Source organism: Erinaceus europaeus, chromosome 3, assembly GCF_950295315.1.
Source record: "Erinaceus europaeus chromosome 3, mEriEur2.1, whole genome shotgun sequence".
Classification (NCBI taxonomy): domain Eukaryota; kingdom Metazoa; phylum Chordata; class Mammalia; order Eulipotyphla; family Erinaceidae; genus Erinaceus; species Erinaceus europaeus.
Window position 1 is genome coordinate 62,047,066 of NC_080164.1, and position 26,089 is coordinate 62,073,154.

At 40.4% G+C, this 26,089-nt stretch overlaps 2 protein-coding genes across 2 annotated transcripts in view; both read left to right on the plus strand.

Annotated features, from left to right (window-relative positions):
• Nucleotides 1-26,089, plus strand: part of LOC103115684 (transcription factor A, mitochondrial-like) — a 146,505-nt gene that overhangs the window by 69,798 nt on the left and 50,618 nt on the right. The window lies entirely within an intron of this gene.
• On the plus strand, nt 13,646-18,348 carry IL36RN (interleukin 36 receptor antagonist). The gene is made up of 4 exons (XM_007525461.3): nt 13,646-13,918; nt 16,231-16,316; nt 16,965-17,092; nt 17,267-18,348. Exons 1-4 carry the CDS (start codon nt 13,890-13,892, stop codon nt 17,489-17,491), a joined length of 468 nt encoding a protein of 155 aa, XP_007525523.1. The 5' UTR covers nt 13,646-13,889; the 3' UTR covers nt 17,492-18,348.

Consider the following 26,089-nt stretch of genomic DNA (forward strand, 5'->3'; position numbering starts at 1 on the left):
AATCACCAACCTTCAGATAATGATGTTTCTTTCTTTACCAGAAATCCCAGCTTCTCTTTGATGAAATTTGTTGAGTTGTTTCATTGGAATATTTGTTTTCTGGGGGAGAGCCAACTTCTCAAGAGTAGGTCTCCATATTTCCACCCCAGAAATCTTTTATTCCAGTTTCGAACACCTTGATGTTATTATACAGGATACAATTAATTTCAAGAATTATAAAGATTAACTTTAAAATATCATTTCCCAATCATAATAATGTCTTTTTTTTTTTTTTTTTTTTTTTACTAAATCATTAGTTAATGGTGTGCAGTGGATTGAACCTGGGACTTTGGAGCCTCAGGCATGAGAGTCTGTTTGCATAACCATTATGCTATCTACCCCCACACTACCATAGTAATGTTTCATTATTATTCAGCAAAATAATCAGTGAGCATTAAAATATTTTCTTTATTTTAGCTTATTTCCAAGGCTCTACTGCCCCAGGCAAAATTTTTCAGATAAAGGGAAATAGAGACAGAATAGAGGGAATGAAGAAACAATATCATAGCATTAAAGTGCAGTGGAGGCTGGGTTATAATCTGGATCATGTGCATGAAAAACCAGAGATGTGATCCAGTTGTGAGATCTTGTCAGTCCAATGAACCTTCTTTAAACTGGAGAATTAATTTTATTTTTAAAATTTTATATTTTTGCTATAATTTCTTCAAATATGGTTTCTACTCCTTGTGTATTGTATTTCATCTGCTTTGTATCAGATATTTTCTAGGTTACATTCTTCATATATTTTATTACTGCTATCTTTCTTGTAACATAGTATCTTGACTGAGGGTTATATATTCAACATTTATATTATTTACATTTAAGTGAAATTGCTTTTCTGGGACAAACTATTGTAAGAATGATATGAGTGGGTGGGAGGTGAGGGACAGCTTACCCAGAGCATTTGTTTTATCATGGAAGGCACCAGGGGAAACTCCATGAATGATGAAATACAACTTAAAACCACAATGAACTTGTCAGGATGACTATTACTTTATAAAGAGGATAGCAATTGCTGATGAGTATGTGGAGAATTTGGAATTTTTGTGCATTGTGAGTGGAATTGTAAAATTGTTCAGCCACTGTGGAAAACAGTATGATGGTGTTAGCTATTAAGGATTACTAAGACATAAACCCCTAGTAACATTCCTAAAATAGACTTCCTAGTTTCCTTCCACCCCAAGGTCCCTACTTTCATCTGCTTTCTTCCTGCATTATGGTTCCTGTTTATTAAATATTTGTCCTGCTTTCCATCTGGATCTTGGTGACTTTCCCGTCACCAAGATCCAGATGCTACTATGATTTTATCCAGACTTCCCTGGCAGATGACCTCACCAATTCTTCCTGGAGCCTCACCTCTCCAGAGCCCTACCCAACTAGAGAAAGATAGAAGGAGGCTGGGGAGATAGATTGACTTGCCAATGCCCATGCCTCCTAGAGAAGCAGTTGCAGAAGGCAGAACTCCATCTACTGCAACCCAAAAAATAATGTTGGTTCAGACTCCCAGAGGGGGGAATGACAGGGGAAGATGACCAGAGGACTCTCTACCCCTATTCTACCAGGCCTCAAACCATTTGTTACTAGGAATCTTGTTTTTATACAATTAATGAAAGGAGCACAAATCTGGAAAACATCAGAGGAAGCCAAGTATAGTTTTTCTTATATGTGAAAGAGGAAAAAAGGGAAAGAAACCCAGACTTAGTAATTAGTGTAGGGATGACTTAGAAAGGAAATGAACGCAGGACCACTGAAAAAAAGGGAAGAATATACATATGTTCTTCCCCAAATAAATACAGGAGCTGGAACAGAAGTTTGAACAGTCCTGTTCTTAGCAGTATTGTTCACAATAGCCCCAGAGATAAAAGTATTCCAAGTGTCCATGATGAATGAACAAATAAGCAGATAATGGAATATCCATACCATGCAGTATTATCTCTCCCTAAAAAGTGAGGAAATTCTCCTATACTCTTTAATGTAGATAAGGACAACTGTGTTGAGTAAAATAACCCAGTCACAAAAGAAATAATACTGCATGATTTCAGCTATATGAGGTACTCAACAACAATAATAACTATAACAACAATAAAAACAACAACGGCAACAAAAAGAAAATAAATATTAAAATTAAAAAAAAATGTTCTGGAAACATATAAGTTTCCAGTGGTGATAACTGAACAACATTGTGAATGTATTTAATATCAAAGAACTAACTGCATTTACAAATGGTCAAGACAGAAAAAAATAAATTACACAATTAAAATAATCTTAAATTATTATTTTAAACAATTAAGCAATTATTTTATAGTAATTAAAAGTGCAAAAGACAGCTGTTAAACACCTATATAATAAATGCCATTTTAAACAACAAAAGTGCAATACTAGCATGTATGTATGCATGTATGTATGCATTTTTAACCTCCAGGGTTATTTCTGCTGTTCTGTGCCTGCAAAATGAATCCACTGCTCTTTGCAGACATCCCCCCTTTTTTGAATGAAGAGAGAGAGAAATTGAGATGGGAGGGAGAGAGAGAGAGAGAGAGAGATCTGTGGCACTGCTTCACTGCTCATGAAACTTCTCCCCAAAAATGGTGGTGGGGACTTGGGTCCTTGCACATAATAATGTGTGTGCTTTACCAGGTCCAATACTAATTTTCAAAGGAGAAACAGTCCTTGATGTGGAAGAACTTATAAATGGGAGAAATTTTACTTACTGGATGCCAAGGGTCAAAGAAGGCTTGAGACCTACACTGAGGAAACTGGAATGCAGCTCCCCTTGCCCTGTCTAATTCTGCTGTGGGGACTTAGGTATGGAGGAGCTGTTCCAGATCCATTATAGAAAAAGAGGAAGAAAGGTCAAGGATTGGTCCCATGGGTGTTTGGATTGACATGTGATCTTGGATTGACATGTGATCTGCCCCATACAGCCTGCTAAAGGCATAGCTATGCATACACAGGCTACACTGGCCACAGAGATGCAGAGGACAACAGGGTCTGGAAAGAATGCAGCCAGACTAGTACTTTTCCTGAACTTTTCAGCATCAAACATATTTACAATTTCATGCCCATCTTCAGAGTCTGACTCAATACTAGCTCTGGGGACAAAGTCCTGGCCCAAACACACAAATCATGGGAGGTGAACTTCAAACTCAGGAGACCTCTGAGGTGCAGAGGAAGCAACTGAATCTGCTCAAGAGGAGCTCACCTGAACGTGAGGTAAGGTGGTTGCCAGTGTCTTGGCCTCACCCTTGGTGATTCAGTCAAGAGAAACTGCCTCTGGGTGTGACACACACCAAAGTCTCACCCTGCCTTGTGTGTTGCCCACATACTCTCCCTGATCCTAACTTGTAGAACTGGCCCTTCCCTGCCCCCCACACCACCCTGGAAGATACCATGGGACTCAGTAAGGATAGCCAGGACACATATCTTTGGCAGCACACAACTGCAGCTCCCTGGCCCACAAATCTCCCTTCGTTTGCACAGAGATTCCAGTGTTTCTCCATGTGCTGTGAGCCAAATGGAACTTCCCCCGGCCTTACCTCAAAAAGTGTAGGATGTAGTGGGATGGAGGAGGTGAATCTAGAGCCATAGTAAGAGGTTCTTTCCTACTCCTGACACTCCAGAGGCTATTTCCCTACACTGCCACCATCTGTCCTACACCAGAGTAAGCCTTCCTGGGTAGCCTTCCTGACTGGGAAACTCACCTCAGAGCATGAGGAATTAGATAGTGGGGCCCTTTGACATGAGACTACCTCTGATGGGTTCTATTGTTTTTCTGAAGGCTCTGGCTCTGTTATACCAAAGAAGCCTCTTTTTCAGCACCAAAAACTTAACAGGGAGATTCCCCATCCACTATCTCTGCTCTATATTCCTGGAATCTATAAGCATTCATGGTTTATTTCTTCACAGAGGGAAAGGGGATAAGTAAAAATAGACTCAAGATACTAGAGTACCAATATTGATTGTCACTTTAGATATGTTACATTTCATAACTTCTCTAGACCTTATTTTACCTTATCCATTAAAGGTGGATAAGACTAGCACCTATCTTCCAGGATGATAACCCAGTGCCTATACTGCTATACCACTATGTCTAGCAGCATTTAACCCTTGTTTTTTTCTTTTTAAAATTCTTCTTTTATTTTTTTCTTTATTTTAATTTTTATTAGTGATTTAATAATGATTAACAATATTTTAAGATAACAAGTGTTCAGTTCCATACAGTTCCCACCACCAGAGATATGTGTCTAATCTCCTTTGCTGAAAGCTTTCTTTCTTCTTTCCTTTCTTCATTTCTTTCTTTCTCTCTCTCTTTCTTTCTTTCTTTCTTTCTTTTTTTCTTTCTTTTTCATCTTTATTTCTTTCTCAGAGCAATTCTCAGCTCTGTCTTGTGGTAGTGCAGGGGATTGAACCTGGGACTCTGAAGCCTCATGCATGGGAGTTGTTTTTTTTTTTTTCATAAACATTATGCTATCACTCTTGTTCAGGAAGCTTCCCTATTTTTTATTCCTCTGGGAGTATGTATCCAGGATATTTATGAAGTGCAGAAGGTGGAAGGTCTAATTTCTGTAACTGCTTCTCCATTGGACATGGATTTTGGCAGGTGGATCCATACCCTCACCCTGTTTCTGTCTTTCCCTAGTGGGGTAGAGCTCTGGAGATGTGCGATTCCAGGACACATTGGTGAGGTTGTCTGCCAAGGGAAGTCAGGATGGAGTCATAATAGGGTCTGGAGCTTGGGGACTGAAAGGCAATAAGATATAAAGCAGGGCAAATTTTTTAATAAGCAATAACCCAAAAGTAGGAATAGATCAGATGAAATTAGTGGTCTTCATATAGGAAGAAGTAAGGAAGTCAATTTATGTATGTTCTAAGAGGCCCATGATTTTAGTGATTTTTGCCTAAGTCTTATAGCTAGCATGCAGGTAGACTAAACGTATTGTATTCAAATGGTGCCTAACAAAGTTACAAAATCTAGATATAGACCAGGGCCTAAGGAGCAAGGTACATGTTCAAATGTGTCCATAAGTTAGGGGAAAATATACACCTCAGAGTAAAAGTTCTCAATAGTCCGCTGTGAGTAGACCTAGACTCAGTAAGTTGATCAAGCAAGCAGAAAGACCTAAAGAAGACTTCATAAAGTACCTAATCAAATATTTAAAAATTAGGCTAAATACCTTCCTCTCCTACCCCCAACTTCACTTCCCTTAATCACTTTAAGCTTAACATTGCCAGGTAAAGTAGTAATTATAAAAACTTTAATGATGGCCTTTTTGGTCAATACCAGACAACCCCATCATCTGGGGCTCTAGTCAGAGAATCCTTGGATTCCCACATAGATGTTAGAGGATTAGACCTATAGTAGATCCCTCTCTCCACCCTCACTGGTCACTTCCATTAGAAACATCCTAAGTCCTTTTGTAGGCCTCTCCAAGACCTTGCCTTCACTGTAGAACAGCAATACCCGACTCTCTGAAGGGAGGCTGGGTCAACCTACTATGCCACTGGAAGAAGACTATTGGTATGCTTCTAAATTCTGCTTCTAAGACCCCTTCTGTTGCATTGCTTGATGTTGTAGTCTATTTACATAATCATTGTATTCATTGGTTTAATCCCCAATGGTTCGCTTTTTCCTTCTCCCCACCCCCTATCCTACGTACTTCCTCTTCCTGACACTTCCACCTCAAGATATATATATATATATATGACAGGATTGTGATTAGAGATAGCTAGATCAAACTGCATTCCCGCTCACCAATAAAGATTGAACTGCGTTCCCAGCTCAGCCATGAGTCCCTGGTCGTCTGTCTCCCTCCCATGAAGCTAGCCTGGAAAATGGTGCCCTGAACAGGGACTGGCAGAAAACGTCCTGAAATGAGTGCAGCCTAGAATGTTCCCATCTGTGACCATGGACTATGAGTTCATACTGACAGGGACTCAGAGGTTACACAGGCTCCTGTACTAAATATGAATATACATGTGCCCTAGGTCAGAACAATGGGGCTAATAGTTAATGGTATTTGGGGGCTATTCTTTGCCCTAATCCAGTTTTCTAGTCCTATTCTCAACCCTCACACCATCTTCCCAGACAATGTAGTTTCATTGTGTTTTTTTTTTAATTTTTAACCATGCCACTGCTCAGCTCTGGTTTATAGTACTGTGTGTGTGTTGAGGAGGGCATTCAACTTGGGACTTTGGAGTCTCAGGCATGAGAGTCTCTTTACATAACCATTATGCTATCTGCCTTCACCCTAACCTTTACTGTAAGTAATTTAACACCCTCAACACACTCTGCAGTCATGCAGCTAGAATGATCCAGATCATGTTAGCATACTCAGGGAACTGTTTGATTTCAAACCAGCCTAAGATTTAGGTCACTGTAAACTTTGCCTCTGCTATGCTGTGAGTCATTGTTATACATCTGAGAAGGTGTGCAGAGAAATGGGAAGCACAGAGGGAGCAGGAAACTTGTCTATGTGTTTGTGCTAGGTGACAATCTTACCCTTTACAGCTTCTTCCCCATCCAGTCCTCAAGATGAACAGGAACAGAAATGAGGTGAGTTGAAGCTGTGAATCAGAGTGAGGAAGCAAACTTCCCAAGTCACTTAAATAATGGTGATTATGATGATGATGATGTAACTGATATTTAAGATCTTACTACATTTACTATGTGTCCAGCACTTTTTCAGTCTTAACCTCACCCCCACCCTCAAGTAAAAACTAACCCCATTTTATAGATGAGAACTCCAAATCACAGAAAGATCAAATAACTCAACCAAAGACACATCCTAACAAGTGATAAATTCAGACCTTGAGTCAAGACAGTCTTTAAGAGTTCAGTAGACTTTTTCTGTGAAGGACATATCTTAGACTTTACAAATTTTGTGGTCTCTGTGTTACAAATATTCAGCTATTCCACTGCAGTTCAGAAGCAGCCATGGACAAAGTATAAACAATGAGCATGGCTAAGTTTTAACAAGACTCTCTTTGTAAAATAAACAGAAGCCTGGCTTAGCCCACAAGACAAAGTTTGTTGACTAATGATCTTTGTTGCTACATTAAGACTGCAGTTCCAACCTGACTTCCCTGGGCAGAGGATGTCAACAATGAGTACTATAACCCCACCTCTCCAGAGCCCTGCCCCACTAGGGAAAGATACAAACAGGCTGTGGGTTTGGATGGACCTGTCAATGCCCGTGTCCACCGGGGAAGTAATTGCAGAGGCCAGACCTTCCACCTTCTGCACCACATAATAATCCTGGTCCATGATCCCAGAGGGCTAAAGAATAAGAAAGCTCCCAATGGAGGGGACGGGATATGAAACTCTGGTGGTGGGAATTGTGTGGAATTATACCCCTCTTATCCCACAATATTGTCAATCATTATTCAATCACTAATAAAATAAAAATTTTTAAAAGACTGTAGTCTAAGACACCTGCAATATTTTTGAAAAATAGTATTATAGTTGTGAGCAAAATGGAAGACAATTCTCTGGACTTTCCACTGCTAAACCTGGGGTCTTGCACTTGCATGATTCTACTGCTTCTGGTGCACTTTTTATTTTAAATGTCAGATAAAAAGTGGCAGAAAGGAAAAGAAGGGGCGGTGGAATGGAGGGACACCACAGCACTGTTCCTCAGTTCATGAAGCTTCCCTTCAGTCCCATTCATGGTGCTCCCCTATAGTGCCAGGGTCTTGAACTCCATTCCTCACACATAGTAAAGTGTATGTTGTATCAGGTGGGTTACCTCTCAGTGTCATATGACCTTTTCATTGTGGTAAAATAGTCAATTATTCAATGTCAATACAGTATTATTTATGGAAGACATATAATATAGAAGGTAATAATGCCTCTAGTACTTGGAACATACCAATAATCAAAATTGACAGGAAGCACTTTGTTTTGTGTGAACACATTTCCCATCAGGGTTGGGTGGGGAAGCTAGTAAATATTAAATATAGAGCTGACTTATACAATATGCTAGAAATGGTGTGCACTATGGAAAGAAATAGCACTTGGCCAGGACAGTGTGAGAATAGGAGAGAATGATGAGTGAAAAATTCAGTATTTAGGACATTTAAAGGATGTAAAGAAATGAGTTATGCTAGTATCTTTTTTTTTTTTCTCCAGGTTTATCGCTGGGGCTCAGTGCCTACATAATGAATCCACTACTCCTGTGGCTATTATTTTAATTTTTTTTAAAAAATTTATTAATTATTTTTTGTTAGGACAGAGAGAATTTGAGAGAGATGGGAAAGACAGAGATGGGGAGAGATAGACACCTGCAGACCTGGTTTACTGCTTGTGAAGTGACCACCCCTGCAAGTGGGGAGCTGGGGACTTGAATAGGATCCTTGCACTGGTCCTTGCACTTTGTACTATGTGTACTTAACCTGGTACACCACCACCCAGCCCCCTGATGCTAATATCTTAAAGGACTTTTTTCTGGAGAGATCACTTAGTGCAAAGGCCCTAGGGTAAGAGCATGCCTGACTTGTTCAGAAAAGAACAAGAGGTCTGTATGGTTTGCCGTAGAGGGTGGTGTAAAGATGAGGTCAAGGTTAATGTGAGTCTGAGTATGAGGAACCTTGGAAGCATGGTGAGGACTTGCCTCTCACTCTCAGAGACATGAGGAGCCAAGGTATAATATGATCTGACTCAGGATCATCCAGAGAGTGAGGATCACTCTACTGTGTTGTGTCTTGCAATCAATAGATTCAGGCTCAAGTTTCTTGTATTTAGTTATAAATCCAATACTAATCAGTGGTCCACTACCAGGCAATGCAATTAATCTTTCTGTACTTGATTTTCATGTTAATGAAATAATAATAGTAATAATATTTATCTCATAGAAGAATTATAAACACAAATAATAATATTCAAGTAAGCCATTTAATGTATTTCCAGGAATATAGTGAACACCAATTGAATGCAGGTTATTTTAATTATTGTTAAATCTATCTATCTAATAAAAATGCTATTTTACCAGAATAAATTGTGAATATGTACTTAAGAATTGATACAAGTGTGATAAAATTGGGTCCCCTATCTAGAGGAATCTTCATTTCTACATAAAGAGGAAGAACCAGATCTACCTCTGATTACTGTTACTCTCACAAGGGTGGTTAAAAAGTCACCAAAGAGAACTTTGCCCTTCTGCAGGATGGAACAACTTTCTTTCTTTCTTTTTTTAAATTCCTTTATTAGGGGATTAATGTTTTACTATTGACAGTAACTACAATAGTTTGTACATGCATAACATTTCTCAGTTTTCCACACAACAATGCAACCCTCAGACATCCTCTGCCATCATGTTCCAGGACCTGAACTCTCCCTCCTTACCCACCTGAGAATCTTTTACTTTGGTGCAATATACCAACTCCAGTCCATGCTCTGCTTAGTATTTTCTCTTCTGATCTTGTTTTCCAACTTCTGCCTTTGAGCGAGATCATCCCATATTCATCCTTCTGTTTCTGACTTATTTCACTTAACATGATTTCTTCAAGGTCAGGATGAAGCAACTTTCAAGGGAACCCCTGACATCATATAAAGTCATTAAGAATTGAGATGGAGACTGGAAGGGAGCTCACTTGGTAGAGCACATACTTCACCAAGTACAAGGACACAGGTTTGAGGTCCTTGCCACCACATGACAGCACCTACACAGGAAAAGCTTCAGAAATAGTACAGCAGTGTTGTCTTTCTCTATCTGCCTCTCATCATCTCCACATAAAAAAGTATCTTCCACTGTTATTTCTACTTGGTGAATTTATAGTTAGTTTAATAATTTTACATAAGGTAGCTTCTACTGTAGTTTTTATTATTCTCAAAAATATCATATTAGTGACATTTTGCTATTCTTTGAATAACTCGATGATTTACTTGTTCTTTAATCCAAAAGGACTGGTTCCCTTAACGACTGCCTTTTTTTGCCACTATAAGTCCACCCCACCACCCAGAGTCCTAGACAGGGAATCCTTTGATAATAAGGGCCTAATCCTAGATAATAAGGGCCTAAACCTCTAATACATCCCTCTCTCTGCTATCACTGGTCATATCCATTGGGCATGTCATCATAAGGCCTTTTGAGGGTCTCTTCAGGACTGTACCTTCACTATGAGCTAGCAATGGTGGGGGCTGCCCCATTCATTAAAGGGAGACTGGGTTATCCTACTCTGCCACTCAAGGAAGACTAGTTCTGAAGTGAATGCAGCCTAGAATGTTCCTGCTATGACTATGGATTGTGAGCTCAGACTGACAGGGACTTGAAGGTTGTATAGGCTCCAGTGCTAAACATGAGTAGATACAGACCCAGGGTTAGATTGTTGTGGTAAAGAGTTAACTTTATATATTTTCTTCAAGTTTACAAGCAACATTCTGCCCTAATACTGCTTCCTAGTCTTATTCTAAACTCTGACACCATCATTCCAGTCAATATTTCAAGTCCACGCTCATGTTAACTATCAAGCTCAAGCAAAGATTACTAAAATATAGGCTTCTGTGGGGAAAAGCCCACTGTCTGGGAAATCCAGACCATTATCCCCATGAGAGTCTGAGAGGGTCGACACTGATCCCCCCCTTCCTCAGAGGAGGGGAGGTAGGCAGGTCCCCACTTGACCCCATGACCTTAAGATGGATGGAGTTTTCCAGACTGGGAGCCTTCTTGCACATACTTCCTCGTTCCTGTTTAACTAGGCCATAAATTACTGTATATGGCCAATTGAAACCCACCGCAAATATCCTGGTCTTGCTTAACTGTTTCTTCCCCCCCTGCCCTGAGGTGCTTGTGACTTACCTTTTCTAAAGAGAGAAGCCTGCCTATGCATGGTGAGCTCATGACCAAACCTTATATGGTAACTTCCCAGTAATGATAAAACAACTGATAGGTCAAGACTTAACCCTGTATTGTGTGTGTAGCTTAATGATTATCTTAACCTTTTCCTAACCCTTGGGTATATCTACCTGCTCGTACCCCCAAATAAATGAGATGTCTCCCTGAAGCTTCTCCGCAGTGGTCCTGTTTTCTCTCTGCGCACTCACCCTCATCAGCAGTGTCCCCAGGACCCCCAGGATGGCCCGTCTCCCCTTCCTCCCTGGTCGCTGGCTGATGCGTAGAGAAGAACGGGGCCCCCACAGGCTTCTAGGAATATTCCTAAGATAGGCTTCCTAGTTTCCTTCCACCCTAAGGTCCCTACTTTCATCTGCTCTATTTCTACTTTATGGTTCCTGTTTATTAAATTTTTTGTCTTGCTTTCCAACTTACTGCCTTCCAGCCTCCAAGTTCCAGATGCTACTATAATTCCATCCAGACTTCCCTGGCAGATGACCTCACCAGTGCTTCCTGGATCCTCACCTCTCTAGAGCCCTACACCTCTAGGGAAAGATGGCAACAGGCTGGGCAGATGGATTGACCAGCCAATGCTCAGGTCTACTAGAGAAGCAATTACAGAAGGCAGAACTCCACCTCTGCACCCCAAAAATAATTTTGGTTCATACACCTAGAGGGGGAAGTGACAGAGGAAGTGAACCAGAGGGCTCTGTGCCCCAAGTCAACCAGGACCTAAAGCATCTGTCACCAGGAATCTTGTTTTTATACCATCAATGAAAGGGAAACAAATATGGAAAACACCAGAGGAAGCCAGGCATGGTTTCTCTTAACTGAGAGAGAAGAGGGGAAAAAAGGAAATACACTTGGAAGTAATAATATATGTAGGAGTGACTTAGAAAGGAAGTGAAGGCAGAACCATTGAAAAAATGAGGAAAAAAATATAATCAGCCCATATAGATGACCTTGGGAGAACTACTTCTATTTCTGATGGAGGGGATGGACCACAGAACTCTGGTGGTGGGAATTGTATGACATTATATACCTATTATCTTATAATTTTGTAAATCAATATTAAACCACTAGTAAAATTAGTTTAACCCATAAACATGAATACAATTTCTTTATGATTTATTTCCTTGCAATGAACAGTTAACAATGGTACTTGATATATAATAAATGGTTTGTCATGCATTGACCCTTTTAATTAAAACAAGATTAATACCTCTATCACAGAAAGCATATGGTGGTATTATAGTTGCACAAATTATTTCATAACTTGTTTTTATTAAGTAATGGGGAAAGATTGCACGACATGCATCAATTTTATTTTCCAAGGAAATAATCAGCTACATGAGCAAAGATGTTGATACATGTTTATAAATACATGATTTTCAATAGATGATGATGATGGTGATAATAATAGTAATATTAATAATAATATAAAGAACTAATTGACCAGTGAACTGCCTTAGCAAAACAGAGCATATGTGTGATGACCCAGGTTCAATCTCTAGTACCACATATGACCAGAGTGATGTTCTAGTCCTTCTTCTTTTCTCTCTCTCTCATACAATAAACAAATGTTTAGAAATTAAAAATATGTAAAGGGCCAACAATAACTGTCTGCTATAACATAAGTAATGTTATATCTAAGCAATAAAATACTGTGCAGTATTCAGTGTTATGATACTATTCATATTTGATATGGAAAGTTTCTTATCCGAAAAAAGCAAGTCTGGAAAAGTATAGGTTCTATTATAAAATTATATAAAAAGTTGTTGGTAGTAATTTTTAGGGGGTGTGAGAGCAAGTGTGTGTGTGTATGTGTGTGTGTGTGTAATGAAAAACAGGAGTTCTCACTGATTTTCTGATGATGCCCTAACAGAAAAGGAGGCCACCTATTCTTTGCTATCTGAGTTTCTTGAACTTCTGGATTGCTGGATCTTTAGTCTGCATATTGTAAGTATGCAGAAAGAAGGAAGAGAGGAAGGGAGGAGAAATGATGAGAAGGAAGTTAGAGGGAAGGGTGAAAGTGTGAGGAAGGGAAAGAGGAAACAAAGCAGGAGGAGGGAGCAGAGAAAGAATGAATGGAGGGGGACTGAAGAGAAGGTAAAAGATGACTTTCATGCCTGAGGCTCCAAGCTTCCAAATTCAATCCCCAGTACCACCAAAAATCAGAGCTAAGCAGTGGTCCGGTTAAGAAAAAGAAGAAAGAGAAAGAGGAGGAGGAGGAGGAGGAGGAGGAAGAGGAGGAGAAGAAACCAGATATTTGTTTTGAATTTCAATTGTTTTCAATTCTGCTTTCCAAGCTCCCAAATTCAATCCCCAGTACCACCAAAAACCAGAGCTTAGCAGTGGTCTGGTTAAAAAGAAGAAGGAGGAGGAAAAAGAGGAGGAGGAGGAGGGGGAGGAGGTGAGAGAGAAGGAGAAGGAGAAGGTGACAGAGGAGGAGAAGGAGAAGAAGAAGGAAGCAGAGATTTGTTTTCAATTTCAATTGTTTTCAATTCTGCTTTCCTTGAGCTGCTATTTTTACTGCTGTCCTTGTGTCTTGAAACTCAGAGGCCCAAGTGCTGAGTGCTCAGATAGAGCTGGAAAACCCCAGAATTGCTAGAAGGAGCATGTCATCAGCAGCTTCCCTCTGTGAGATAAATAATAAGCAGCAGGTGTTTCTTGAGGCTTAGGGTGGTGTGAAATCACTCTGGGAAATCCTGCTTCACTCCAAGTTGTGCAATTTCAGGTCCCCTCCCTAGTTCATTTATTATTGAGACATCCTCAAAGGAGCAGGCAGACACCACAGGCTCTGCCAGAAGAAATCGGCCTTTGGAGGTGTTCTTTGGGGCGTTGCGCTTCACTGAAACTCTCCTGTCCCCAGACTTTGAATTTCTTATTCTGTGGAAGTTGTTTATAGCTTGGGGGATTCAGGAAGCTGCTTGCTCCCTAGATCCTGGAAGCTCAGTGTCTGTGACCACCTAAGAGTTTCTGTTATTTTTAAAATAGGAGTGTCTACACCCAGTGGAGCACAGGATGGTTCTCAGCGGGGCACTATGCTTCCGGTATGTATCTTAACTCTACTTTGGCTGCCTCCTCTGGGGCAGATTTCTTTTAGGTAGATCTCTTGTCCTACTATTCCAAGGAGGGTAGTGCTGTGATTGCCATACTGGGGGTCTCTCACAGGGGGAAGGGCAGCTGGGAAGTCCTTCTAGCCTTCTTCACTCATGCAGAGGAGAGACATATGAGCAGCCCAGGTTAAAGCAGCAGTTTCCTCTATCCATAATGAAAAGGGAAGTCAGGAGACATAGCTGGATTACTGATTACTTAATGCAGGGAGTTGATATCAGTCCAGCCACCCTGAGCCACTTCCTCCTTGTTGCCCTTTGGGACAAAAGACCAAGACTATGCAGCCAATCAGTCTCTCTGTCTACTGGCATGTGATAAGCCAGACACTCTAATAGGCTGTGGGCTTCGCAATAGTGAACTAGAACAGTTCTTGCTTTTATTGAACTTAGAGTCTAGTGTAGTTTCTTCCTGAGTGTATTCCGTGGAAGCCCAATCCTATGAATTGCTTTATGGATGGCTTTGCTTCAACAAATAAATGTGGGAAATACAAAGAAAAATTTGGGCTTGGACTGTATGGGTCCATTTATACTGGGTTTTCTGGTAAACAAATAATATAAACTTACAGTATCAATAAATACAGAATATTATTATAGATGTAGTTAATATGTTATTTTCTTAATATTTTCTTTTCTCTTTCTTTTTTTTACCAGAGCACTGCTCAGCTCTGGCTTATGGTGGTTCAGGGGATTGAACCTGGGACTCCCAGAGCCTCAGGCACAAGAGTCTTTTTGCATAACCATTATGCTATCTACCCCTACCCTCTATCTTTCTTTGTTATAATAATTTTTGTAAAAATATAACATAATGCATATAACAGAAAATTTGAGTTGATTGACTATTATTGTCAGGCTTCTTTTTAAAATAAAATTATTTAAATTTTTTATTATCTTTTTTTATTGGATAGAGACAACCAGAAACTGAGAGGAAAGGGAGATAGAGAGATACCTGCACCCCTGTTTCACCACTAGTGAAGCTTTCCCCCTGTAGGTGGGGACCAGGGGCTTGAACCCAGGTCCTTGCACACTGTAATGTGCATGTTTAACTAGATACACCACCACCCAGTCCCTAAAATAAAGTTCTTTATGTTACTTCTTAATCACATAAATTAGAACAATTTCCTTTTTAATATTATATTTATTTTAATGAGACATACAGAGAGAAAGATATAGAAAAACACACACACTCAGAGAGAGAAAGGGAGAGAGAGAGAAAGAGAGAGAGAGAGAGAGGGAAAGGGTGAGGGAGAGGGAGAGAGAGAGAGAGAAAGGGAGAGAGAGAGAGACTGGAGTGCTATATAGCTCTTACTTATAGTGGGATAAGGGGTTGAACCTGGGAGCTTAGTGTCTCAGGCACAAAAGTCTTTTGTATAACCATTATGCTGTCTCCTTAACCCTGTTGATTAGGCTTCTGGGGGAATAGCAGGCTCTTGGTCACTAAGTTACAGGGAATTCAAAAGCTATATATAGATTTTCAATTGAGGAAAGTTGGTACCATTAACCCCCATGTTGTTCAAAGTTCATCTGTCATGCTTCCTATGTTTCTTTATAAGTGAAACTCAACATATTGGTAACTTGAATCTAAGAGTCTTTTTTGTGCTTAGCCAATGAGGAACTACCTTGTACATAGCATTTTTACTCCTTTATAACATTGAACAAAGTCACTTCATGGTACCTCTTATACCTCACAAGATGTCATAAAATTGAAATTATGATGGAAATAAATTTGAAATATGGAAGAATTTTATATTTACTGAGATCACTCATTTATTAGGGAATATGTGACCTAATGAAAATAAATACATCATGATGCCTTTAATGGTAGTTGAAAAATCAGATTTTAATCTGCAAAAGACCTGGGTATTTGACCCTTTTTCTCTGTCTGGCAATGGGGACATTCAGACACAGAGAGGATGAGCAACTTGTCAGCTGTGGCTTGGTGGTGATGGTGGATGAGAACCCAGGACTCCATCTTATAGTCTAGTTTCTTTCCCAGCATAGTACGTGGAGGAGATCAGATGTGGAGGAAAGATTGAGTGGCATAATGTAGCAAATCCCAGATTCAAAGGCAGGTATTATGGGATTTTCCCATTGGTAAGACTTGAACTCAGAAAGGTTAGAAGAAAAGGTCATGCCTTTACTTCTGGCACAGCAGTAGTAGAGCAAGATGCTGCCTAAAAATTGGGGAGGATGCTCTCTATGGCCTGGATAGGCTCCTTGGAGTTTTACCCTTTCCTGTCTTGGTGTTTCAGAATGAAGGATGCGGCACTGAAGGTGCTTTACCTGAAAGATAACCAGCTTCTGGCCGGTGGGTTGCATGCAGGAAAATTCATTAAAGGTTGGTGGCAAAATAGTCCCTGCTTTCCTAGGTTTCTATACTCTTCAGATGGAGACTGGAAAAGACTTAGAATAACCCTGGAAATTGACTGACCCCAGGCCTGACACAGTAGATGAGACATTGGAAAGCTAGACTTTGAGCAAGAATGAATAAAATATTATATATTCCAGCAAAAGAACCTTCATGCCCAGTACCACCTGAAACCTCTGTGCAGGGGTGTAGGTATTTCCCAAGATGAATGTTTTATCATTTCATTGTTACCTGACAAACATTTTTTCCCCCTAGCATTGATGCAGTGGCAGAAATGAAAGCAAGCATCTTGTATCTTTATTCCATGTGGAAGTAGGTTTCAGATCTCTAATATGGGTTCACCCTTGCTCTCTTGAGACCCCGAGCCACTCAGGTGTTAAAGCACATTGATCAGACTTGCTCACTCTGTTCTATACAAAGTCTCCATGACAGAGACTTTTCTGGAAAGCAGAAACACCTGCCTACCTGGGATCATATTCCTATATGAGTTTGTTTATGTACCACTACTAAATGACAGACTTTCCACCAACCCTGGGGACAGAATGTCTTACCAACTCTAGGACTGAGAGAGAGAGAGAAGAGTGACCAAGGCCCCTGCTTCTGCCCTCCTTTCTGTAGGTGAAGAAATCAGTGTTGTCCCCAACCGGTGGCTAAATGCAGAGCTCTCTCCAGTCATCCTGGGAGTCCAGGGAGGGAGCCAGTGCCTATTGTGTGGGATGGAGCAGGAACCAACTCTGAAACTAGAGGTGAGCCCAGTAGGAAATCCTCACCATTGTGTCAGCTAAGCCAACATATTGCATGTCCTGCAGCACTGGTGGTTCTCCAGAGGTTTCCTAGCAGGCATCTGCTGACTGCAGCTTCTTCTATACTCTTGGCCTACCCTACTATATCTCCCCTTCTTACCCCTTACTTGCTGGCAGCCAGTGAACATCATGGAGCTCTACAATGGTGTCAAGGAATCCAAGAGCTTCACCTTCTATCGGCGGGACACAGGACTCACATCCAGCTTTGAGTCAGCCGCCTACCCGGGCTGGTTCCTCTGTACTGTGCCAGAAGCTGACCAGCCTCTCAGACTCACTCAGCTTCCAGAGGATGCCAGCTGCAATGACTCCATCACAGACTTCTACTTCCAACAGTGTGACTAGGACAAGGCCCCCAGAAAAATCAGGGCAAGACAAGCTCTGGCAGGAGAAGAGGGTGGAAAAGGTAACAATTGACACCCCTTCTCTGTCCTAAGAGCCCCCACTTTCGTCTGATTGAATATGTAGCCACTCTTTCTTCTCCTAGTTCCTGATTGGGGTGGTGCTCAGCTGCAGTTTCCATCCCAAGTGGGTGTTGCTACTGACAGTCTTGTGAAAACCACAGGCTATAAACTGGAACTTACATAAAAAGATTCCTAAGAGGCCAGGGTATCAATTGTTAGGTGAGTTACCTGGTGTTTTTGAGCCCTGCAGGTCAACCAATCCCCATTTGACCTTTTAATAACACTAATTGTCCAAGCAAAGTCCTCTCATTTGCCACTATGTAGGGAGAGAAGGTAGTTATAAAGGTAGGGACCCATGGTTTTGTCCTCTCTCTTATGTCTAATTCATGCTGCCTTTCCCTTTATTACTCTCACATCCCAGCCATGAGCAAGAAAGGGTACCAATGTTTGAAGAAATGACTATCTCAGAAGACACAAAATGGGCATGCCAGCCCTCTTAAAACCCAAGGTAAAAATTATAGTTCAAGTTGCTTAAATCTGCTCTTCATATTTTAAGTGAGAAGAGTAAATCACAATGCATAGGTTATCATTCCATTTTAATTTAGGAATACCTATGTATATTTTCCTGTACAGAAAAATGTCTGGAAGAATTTACTTCAATTTTAGCAATACCAGATGGTCATATTAGCTAGATTATTTTTATTGTTACTGTTTTCATATATCTATACTTAATATTTTTCTATAATGTGAATGGACAGTAAAAATAAGAAAAAGTTGCTTTGAATTAAGTAGAGTGGACACTCTTTCTCATTGTTTTTGAACTTCACTTCCTTTGAGTTAAAGCTGAATTGAATTGAATATTGCTGCTCTGGTCAACAAAAACATGAATCGGAAAGCAGATCTCAGCCACACTTTGAAGGATGGAGAATGTGTAGGTTAATATGACTGAAATCAACAGTTCCCTGACATCTCAAACATGAGATCCAATCTCCAAGGGTGCTGTTTATCTGGTTTAAATATGTAACCCTAATGTATATTCTGGCAGCTTACTCAGTGGTTTTATTTGAAGATAAAGTCTGAGAAGATTGACCTACTTAAGGGGACATGATAAATTATGGTGAAGCCCCAATACAACAGAACTTATATCCTTGAAAGGAAAGGACACAGAATTGTAGAGGTGATTCAGGAAGAAGGCCGTAAGAAGGAGAAATCAGAGATTGGAGTTAGCTGAAACAATTCAAGGAAGATTGGGGCAGCCCATCTCTTTGTGTATCTTTCTTTGACTCTGAAGAAAGACAAGTACGGGGATTGGGTGGTAGAGCAACAGGTTAAGCGCACATTGTATGAAACACAAGGACAGGAATAAGGATCTGGGTTCAAGCCTCGGGCTCCCCACCTGCAGGGAGGTCACTTCACCAGCTGTGAAGCAGATCTGCAGGTGTCTATCTTTCTTTCTCTGTCTCTGTCTTCCTGTCCTCTCTCGATTTCTCCCTGTCCTATCCAAAAATAAATAAATAAATAAATAAATAAATAAATAAATAAATAAATAAATAAATGGTATCACCACCCTGTGAGCAGACCTATAAAGAAATCTTGGTGAAAAATAAAGATTCCTGTCAAGAACCACAGGAGATATGTGGACACAGCTCTTCTTTTCCCAGTTGGGCCTTCAGATGATGGAGCACTAATCAACAACTTGACTGAAACCTGATGAGAGACTTTGAAGCAGAGTCACCATGCAAAGTTGATCTGGATTTTCAAATCTCAGGAACTCCTTAAGATAATAAATACATATTGCTTTCAGCTGCTAAGTTTGGGGTTATTTATTACACAGTAATACATAAAGTCATGGATAAAGAAAAATAAGTGCATTTATTTTATGTTGTCCAGTGTTATTTTCTTTTTCAAAATGAGCCTAAGCCCAATTATTTCTCCCTGGAGTATTCTATTTAAAGGCTGATACACAATGTGTTAATATGTTCTGTGTCCACAAAGTTTAGATCTTTCTTGACTACCTCCACCATTCCAATAATACATTACAGGAATGATATATTCTTTTCTTTTATTTATAAAAAGGAAACACTGACAAAACCATAGGATAAGTGGGGTACAACTCCACATAATTCTCTCTGTCAGAACTCCATATACTATCCCCTCCCTTGATAGCTTTCCTATTCTTTAACCCTCTGGGAGTATGGACCCAGGGTCATTATGGGATGCAGAAGATGGAAGGTCTGGCTTCTGTAATTGCTTCCTCACTGAGTATGGGTGTTGACAGATCAATCCAAACTCCCAGCCTATCTCTCTCTTTCCCTAGTGTGGCGGGGCTCTGGGGAATCAGAGCTCCAGGAGACACTGGTGGGATTGTCTGTCCAGGGAAGTCTGGTTGGCATCATGCTAGCATTTGGAACCTGGTGGCTGAAAAGAAAGTTAACATATAAAGCTAAACAAATCGTTGAGCAATCATGAACCTAAAGGCTTGAATAGTGCAGATGAAGAGTTGGGCGGGGGTCTCTGCTTTGTATTCCAAAGGGACTGTGACTATACTAGTTTTTCATTTTTTCTTTTTCTTTCTTTTTTTTTTGGGGGGGGGCAGCTTGGAACATTCCTACTCATGACCACAGAAAGTGAGCTCAGATCTACAGGTATGCAGAGGTCACATGGGCTCTTAAGCTGAATATGGGCCCCAGATCAGATCAAATCGGTGGAGTTTACAATCAACAATATTTATACACCTTTCCCATATTAGGGAGCTACTCTCTTCCCTGATCCAGCTTTTTTTTCCAGCCATGACATCATATCCCCAGACAATAACTTGGATCCACCTGCATATCAGATTTCAGGCTCAGGGAAAAAAAAAAAGATATATTCTAATGTCCCTTCCCAAGCACTAGGGAATCAGAGCAGAGATAGAAAGAGGAGTCCCCAAATGAGCCCTGTGGCATTCCACCTGTATCTCACTAGTCAGGCTTGCCTAGAGATTTATTTTTGCTAAGAAGGTAGAAAGGAAGTCGCCAGGCTGCAAGGGTCATCTCCTTTATGGATTTCAGTATCTCAAATTCATAAGCAGTTGAAGTGCATGGGCAGCAGCAGTATAGCTCTTGCTGTAGGCCTCTCGAGGAGGCAGAGAACTCCAAACATAGACAGTGTCTCTAGTTGTTTTTTTTTTTTTCCTAACCAGTAGGGTTATGGCTAGGATACTATAACTGTATGATGAATCCACCACTCCTCGTGATTATTTTCTTTTCTTTCATTTATTTGATAAAGCAAAGAAAAAAATGAGAACAAAGAGGGAGATGGAGAGCAAGAGAATAAGGAACACCTGAAAAGCTGCTTTGGAATCACTGATCATGACCTCCCCACCGCCCCCCTGTCCTCCCACACACATAGGTCCAAAGACTTGAACCCAGGTCCTTGAGCATGGTAACTTGTATAGTCTACTAGGTGTGCCACCTCCTGGCCCCAATCTTCTTTGCCCACTGACCTAATTGTAGACTCATTACTCTGTTTTCTTTTTGCCTCATCATTAATCTCTGGCTAGATGCCTACTCCTCCGTGAAATTTTTGCTGAAAGGAGATCCCTAGGTTTCTGCTCTGTCAGTGATTCATGCACTCTTCTTTGTGAACTTGGCTGCATTGTGGTCAGTAGATGAAAGATCTGTGGTCCCTGAATGACCTCAAGGCCAGAGTTACATCAGTTTATTTCCAAGTATCAAGTATAATAGCTGACATATATTTGGAATCTAGTGAGTGTGGAATGTAGTAATTATTTCCCCATACGGAAATATTCTTTCATTCTTTCACCCATAAAAATGGGTCCATCCTTCAAGGAGTAACTGGAATTACATCTTATTCTTGAAACTTCCTCCAGACTTTAGTGACTGTTCCATCTTTTGTGGGATAGTAGAATCCAAAAGAGTTTCAATAGAAATGAGCCTACATTCAAAAAGGACAGCAGCAACAAATGCTGGAGAGGCTGTGGGGACAGAGGAACCCTTTTGCATTGCTGGTGGGAATGTAAATTGGTCCAGCCTCTATGGAGAGCAGTCTGGAAAACTCTCACAAGGCTAGACATGGACCTTCCATATGATCCAGTAATTCCTCTCCTGGGCTTATACCCCAAGGACTCCATAACACCCAACCAAAAAGAGTTGTGTACTCCTATGTTCATAGCAGCACAATTCATAATAGCTAAAACCTGGAAGCTACTCAGGTGCCCAACAACAGATGAGTGGCTGAGAAAGCTGTTGTATATATACACAATGGAATACTATACAGCTATCAAGAACAATGAGCCCACCTTCTCTGACCCATCTTGGACAGAGCTAGAAGGAATTATGTTAAGTGAGCTAAGTCAGAAAGATAAAGATGAGTATGGAATGATCCCACTCATCAACAGAAGTTGAGAAAGAAGATCTGAAAGGGAAACTAAAAGCAGGATCTGACTAAATTGAAAGTAGGGCACCAAAGTAAAAACCCTGTGGTAAGGGGTAGACATGTGGCTTCCTGGGCCGGTGGGGGCTGGGGGTGGGTGGGTGGGAAGGTACACAGTCTTTTGGTGGTGGGAATGGTGTTTATGTACACTCCTATAAAATTGTAGTCAAATAAATCACTAGTTAATTAATATGAGAGGGGAAAATTAATTGTATATCTCGAAGTTTTTAAAACACAGACTGAGTCTTCTTAATATATAGGCTGTGTATTTGATATGCAGACTCTCTCAAAAGCCTAGACCAAGTAGATCAGAGGCAACCAGTGGCACAGCTATTTACAAGATACTGGATACTATACAGCAAACCCTAACAAAAGGACTTTTCAAAGTTAACCCAATTACCAAATAATGTGATGATAACATTAACTATTCATTGTCTTTTTGAACCCTAAGACAGCAGGAACCTCACATCTCCACTATAGAGCCTGTATTTCTCCCAGTCCTGGAACCTTAGGATAGGGCCCACTTTCCCGCATGCCTCTCCCAATCCATATCAAATAATATTGCATCAGCCGATCACAAATTAATCAACTCAACGATTGCCACCTCAACATGCTTCAGCTCAGACTGTGTCCAGAGACTTCAGATGTGGAATGACAACCCTTCAGCTTCATTACTCTGGTGAGACCTGAGTATGAAAGGTCATAGTATTCTCTAATTCCATCCCAGGTGGTTCACTTTCTAACAAAGTCCCAAAACCTAGATATACACCAGGTTCTGTGAGAGAGAGCATATGTTCACATGTATCCATAAACTACTGCAAAATATATACCAGAAAGCAGAAGTACACTAGAGTTTGCAGTGAGTACCCCCCCCCCCAACACTTCCTCTCCACTGTTCCAACCTTTGGGTCCATGATTGCTCAGCAATTTGTTTGGCTTTGTATGTTAACTCTCTTTTCAGTCACCAGGTTCCAGATGCCATCAGGATGCCGGCCAGGCTTCCCTGGACTGAAGACCCCACCAATGTGTCCTAGAGCTCCGCTTCCCCAGAGACCCACCCTACTAGGGAAAGAGAGAGGTAGACTTGGAGTATGGACTGGCCAGTCAACGTCCATGTTCAGCAAGGAAGTGTTTACAGAAGCCAGGCCTTCCACCTTCTGCAACCCACAACGACCCTGGGTCCATGCTCCCAGAGGGATAGAGAATGGGAAAGCTATCAGGGGAGGGGATAGGATATGGAGATTGGGTGGTGGGAATTGTGTGGATTTGTACCCCTTCTACCCTATGGTTTTGTTAACTTATCATTTTTTTTAATAAAAAGTAAATAATAAAAAAAGAAATGAGCCTACATAAGTCAATAGCAAATGAAGCAAAGTAAACATTTGCATTAAAGTATATAGGGACTGGAGGACACAGGCACCACATGTTTGCCTGAGAAAGATATTGTGGTTCTAGATTTTTGTAGTTTCAATATAATCCACCAGTCTGGGCCTGTTTTTACCAAGAAGCAAGATATACACCACATAGAATTTGGTCCAGTGTTTGGACTCTGAGAAATAACACTGTATTCTGAAGAGTAGAGAGGATCAGAAGAAGTCAGGGAGCTGTCAGTGTATATCATGAAGAAGTAGTACACTACACACAGAGCACATTTTAAGCGCAAGGGTTTGCCTAGTCAACAATAGCTTACTCTCTGAAATTCCAGACACCATTAGCATAACTGAGTGGAAATTATAGGTGATCCCAAAGTGTTAACCACAAGGACTACACACACTATTGGGGTTTATTCATGAGGTTACAAGGTCTTTGATCTAGGAGATGTTAAAACACATCCTGACTAACCTATTTCTCAGAGGTTCCACTACCATAGATTTTTCCATTAGGAAGGAGATTATGATGTCATGTCCCAAGTCCCTTCAATTCTACAAGTTTGTTTATTTTACATTTTTTATTATTGGTGATTAACATTGGTTTACAAAGTCATAAACTTTCAATTGTGTACACACACAACTATGTGTGTGTGTGTGTGTGTGTGTGTGTGTACATAATTCACTATATCCACCACCAAAATTCTTAGACTTACTCCCCTTTCACTCTGATAATCACCATGGTTTTCACAAAGTCTAAGAGCAAGTTTGGTTACATTTTCAAGTTCATTGGCTCTAGTTACCTATTTTTCACATATGAGTGAAACCACCCAGTAGTTGACTTTTACCTCTTTGTTTCCCTTAGCATAATTACTTCTTCTTATATAAGAATCAATTTTTTTCACTCAAAGTGATTCTCTACCTCCATTATCTCAAATACTATCTTGAAAGAAAGACTAGAGTCTGATTTTGTTAATTATCTTTTAAGTGTTTACAACATCACTCCCCAGTTGAACTGCAAAACTACTTAACAACAGGGATCTTTTGTTGCTTATCTTTGTTACACAGCAAAGTAAGTGCACAACAAACTCTCTCCGGTTGCTTAGTATAATACTAGATGCTTTAATCTTTTCCACAGAATGATGAGAGCTGGAGAGAAGGTATAAGAAAAAAAAAAACTATTGGTATTGGAAAACAAGGCTGGTCCCATATTTGCCCAACTGTCCTTATCTCTCACCATGCAATATATGAGTGTTGTACTGACTTTTCCCATTTCCTTACCAAATCTCTTGTGGAATTTTCCAAATGATGATTGGTACTCAGAAAATACTATGTCCAAGATTCTCTGTACCTTGTGAATAAATGACTGGCTAGATGGTTGATTGGATAGAAAGGTGGATGAGTGAGTGCATGGGTGTATAGATGGATCGATGAATTTAATTATATAGTGTTAATCAGAGGTATGCATATTATCTTTTAAAAATTTATTAGTTACTTAATATTGATTTATAAAATTATCAGGTATTGGGGTATAACTTTGCACCAGAGTTCCGTGTCCCCATTCCCTCTATTGGAAAATTGTAGTAGTTCTCTCAAAGTAACTATCTATATTTTTATATATTTGCCCATTTTTTTCCCTGGGAGTACGGAAAAAATTCTTTGTGGGGGTGCAGAAGGTGGCTTCTGTAATTGCTTCCCTGCTGGACATGGACTTTAGCAGGTTGATCCATACCCCTAGCCTGCTTATTTCCCTCATGGGCTAGAGCTCTGGAGAGTTAGGTTCCAGGACACATTGGTGACATCTTCTGCCCATTGATGTCAGGATGTTGTCACAATAGCATCTGCAGCTTGGTGGCTGAAAGGTGGTAAGATATGTAAGGCAGGAAAAAATGATTTATAGACATAAACCAAAATGTAAGAATAGAGCATATGAGAATAAGGATTGTAGGGTGGAAGGAATCTAGGAAGTATATTTTAGATATGTTCCCAGGGGCTCATAACTTTAGTAGTTTTTATTTGCATTTGATAGCTAATATGGAGGTGGACTAAAAATTTTGTCTGGGAAGATAGTGTCATAGCTGAGAATAGGGTTAGAGATTTGGATTAGGGCAGAGCGTAGCTCCCAAACTTGAAAAAAATCTATAAATAAAATTGACCGTTGGCCCCTTAAACCTGATCCAGGGCCCATATATATTCATATTTAGCACAGAAGCCTGTGCAACCTCTAAGTCCATGTTGGTCTCAGATCACACAGTCTATGGTCACAGCTGGGAACATTTTAGGTGCTCTGTTCCTTGAGTGGCAGGGTAGGAAGACCCAGCCTCCCTTCAGCGAGTGAGGCAATCCTTACTATTGTTATTTTATAGTGAAGATAAATTTCTGGAGTGGCCCAAAAGAGGTTTTATAGGCATGCATATTCTCTATACCTGCCCTCTTTATACTATGCTATGTACTTTAGCAGTTCAGAGTCATGACATTTGCCCAGTTTCAAGATGAACCTAACGTCAATGTCTTTTGCAACAGGGCTTTCTGTCACATCAAGCTGAGACCAGTCAAGAGAACCTGTTGAAAAGTATAGGCTTTCCTCTCATCTTTCTAAACAGGAATGTACTCACAATACTTTCATCTCTCACTCTTATATTACCTTGATGATCAATCAGTCTGACTTTAAACACCAGAGGCTGTTCTAACTATAGGCCACTCAGAAACCCTCTCCCTTGTCTCTTTCAATTTTCTAA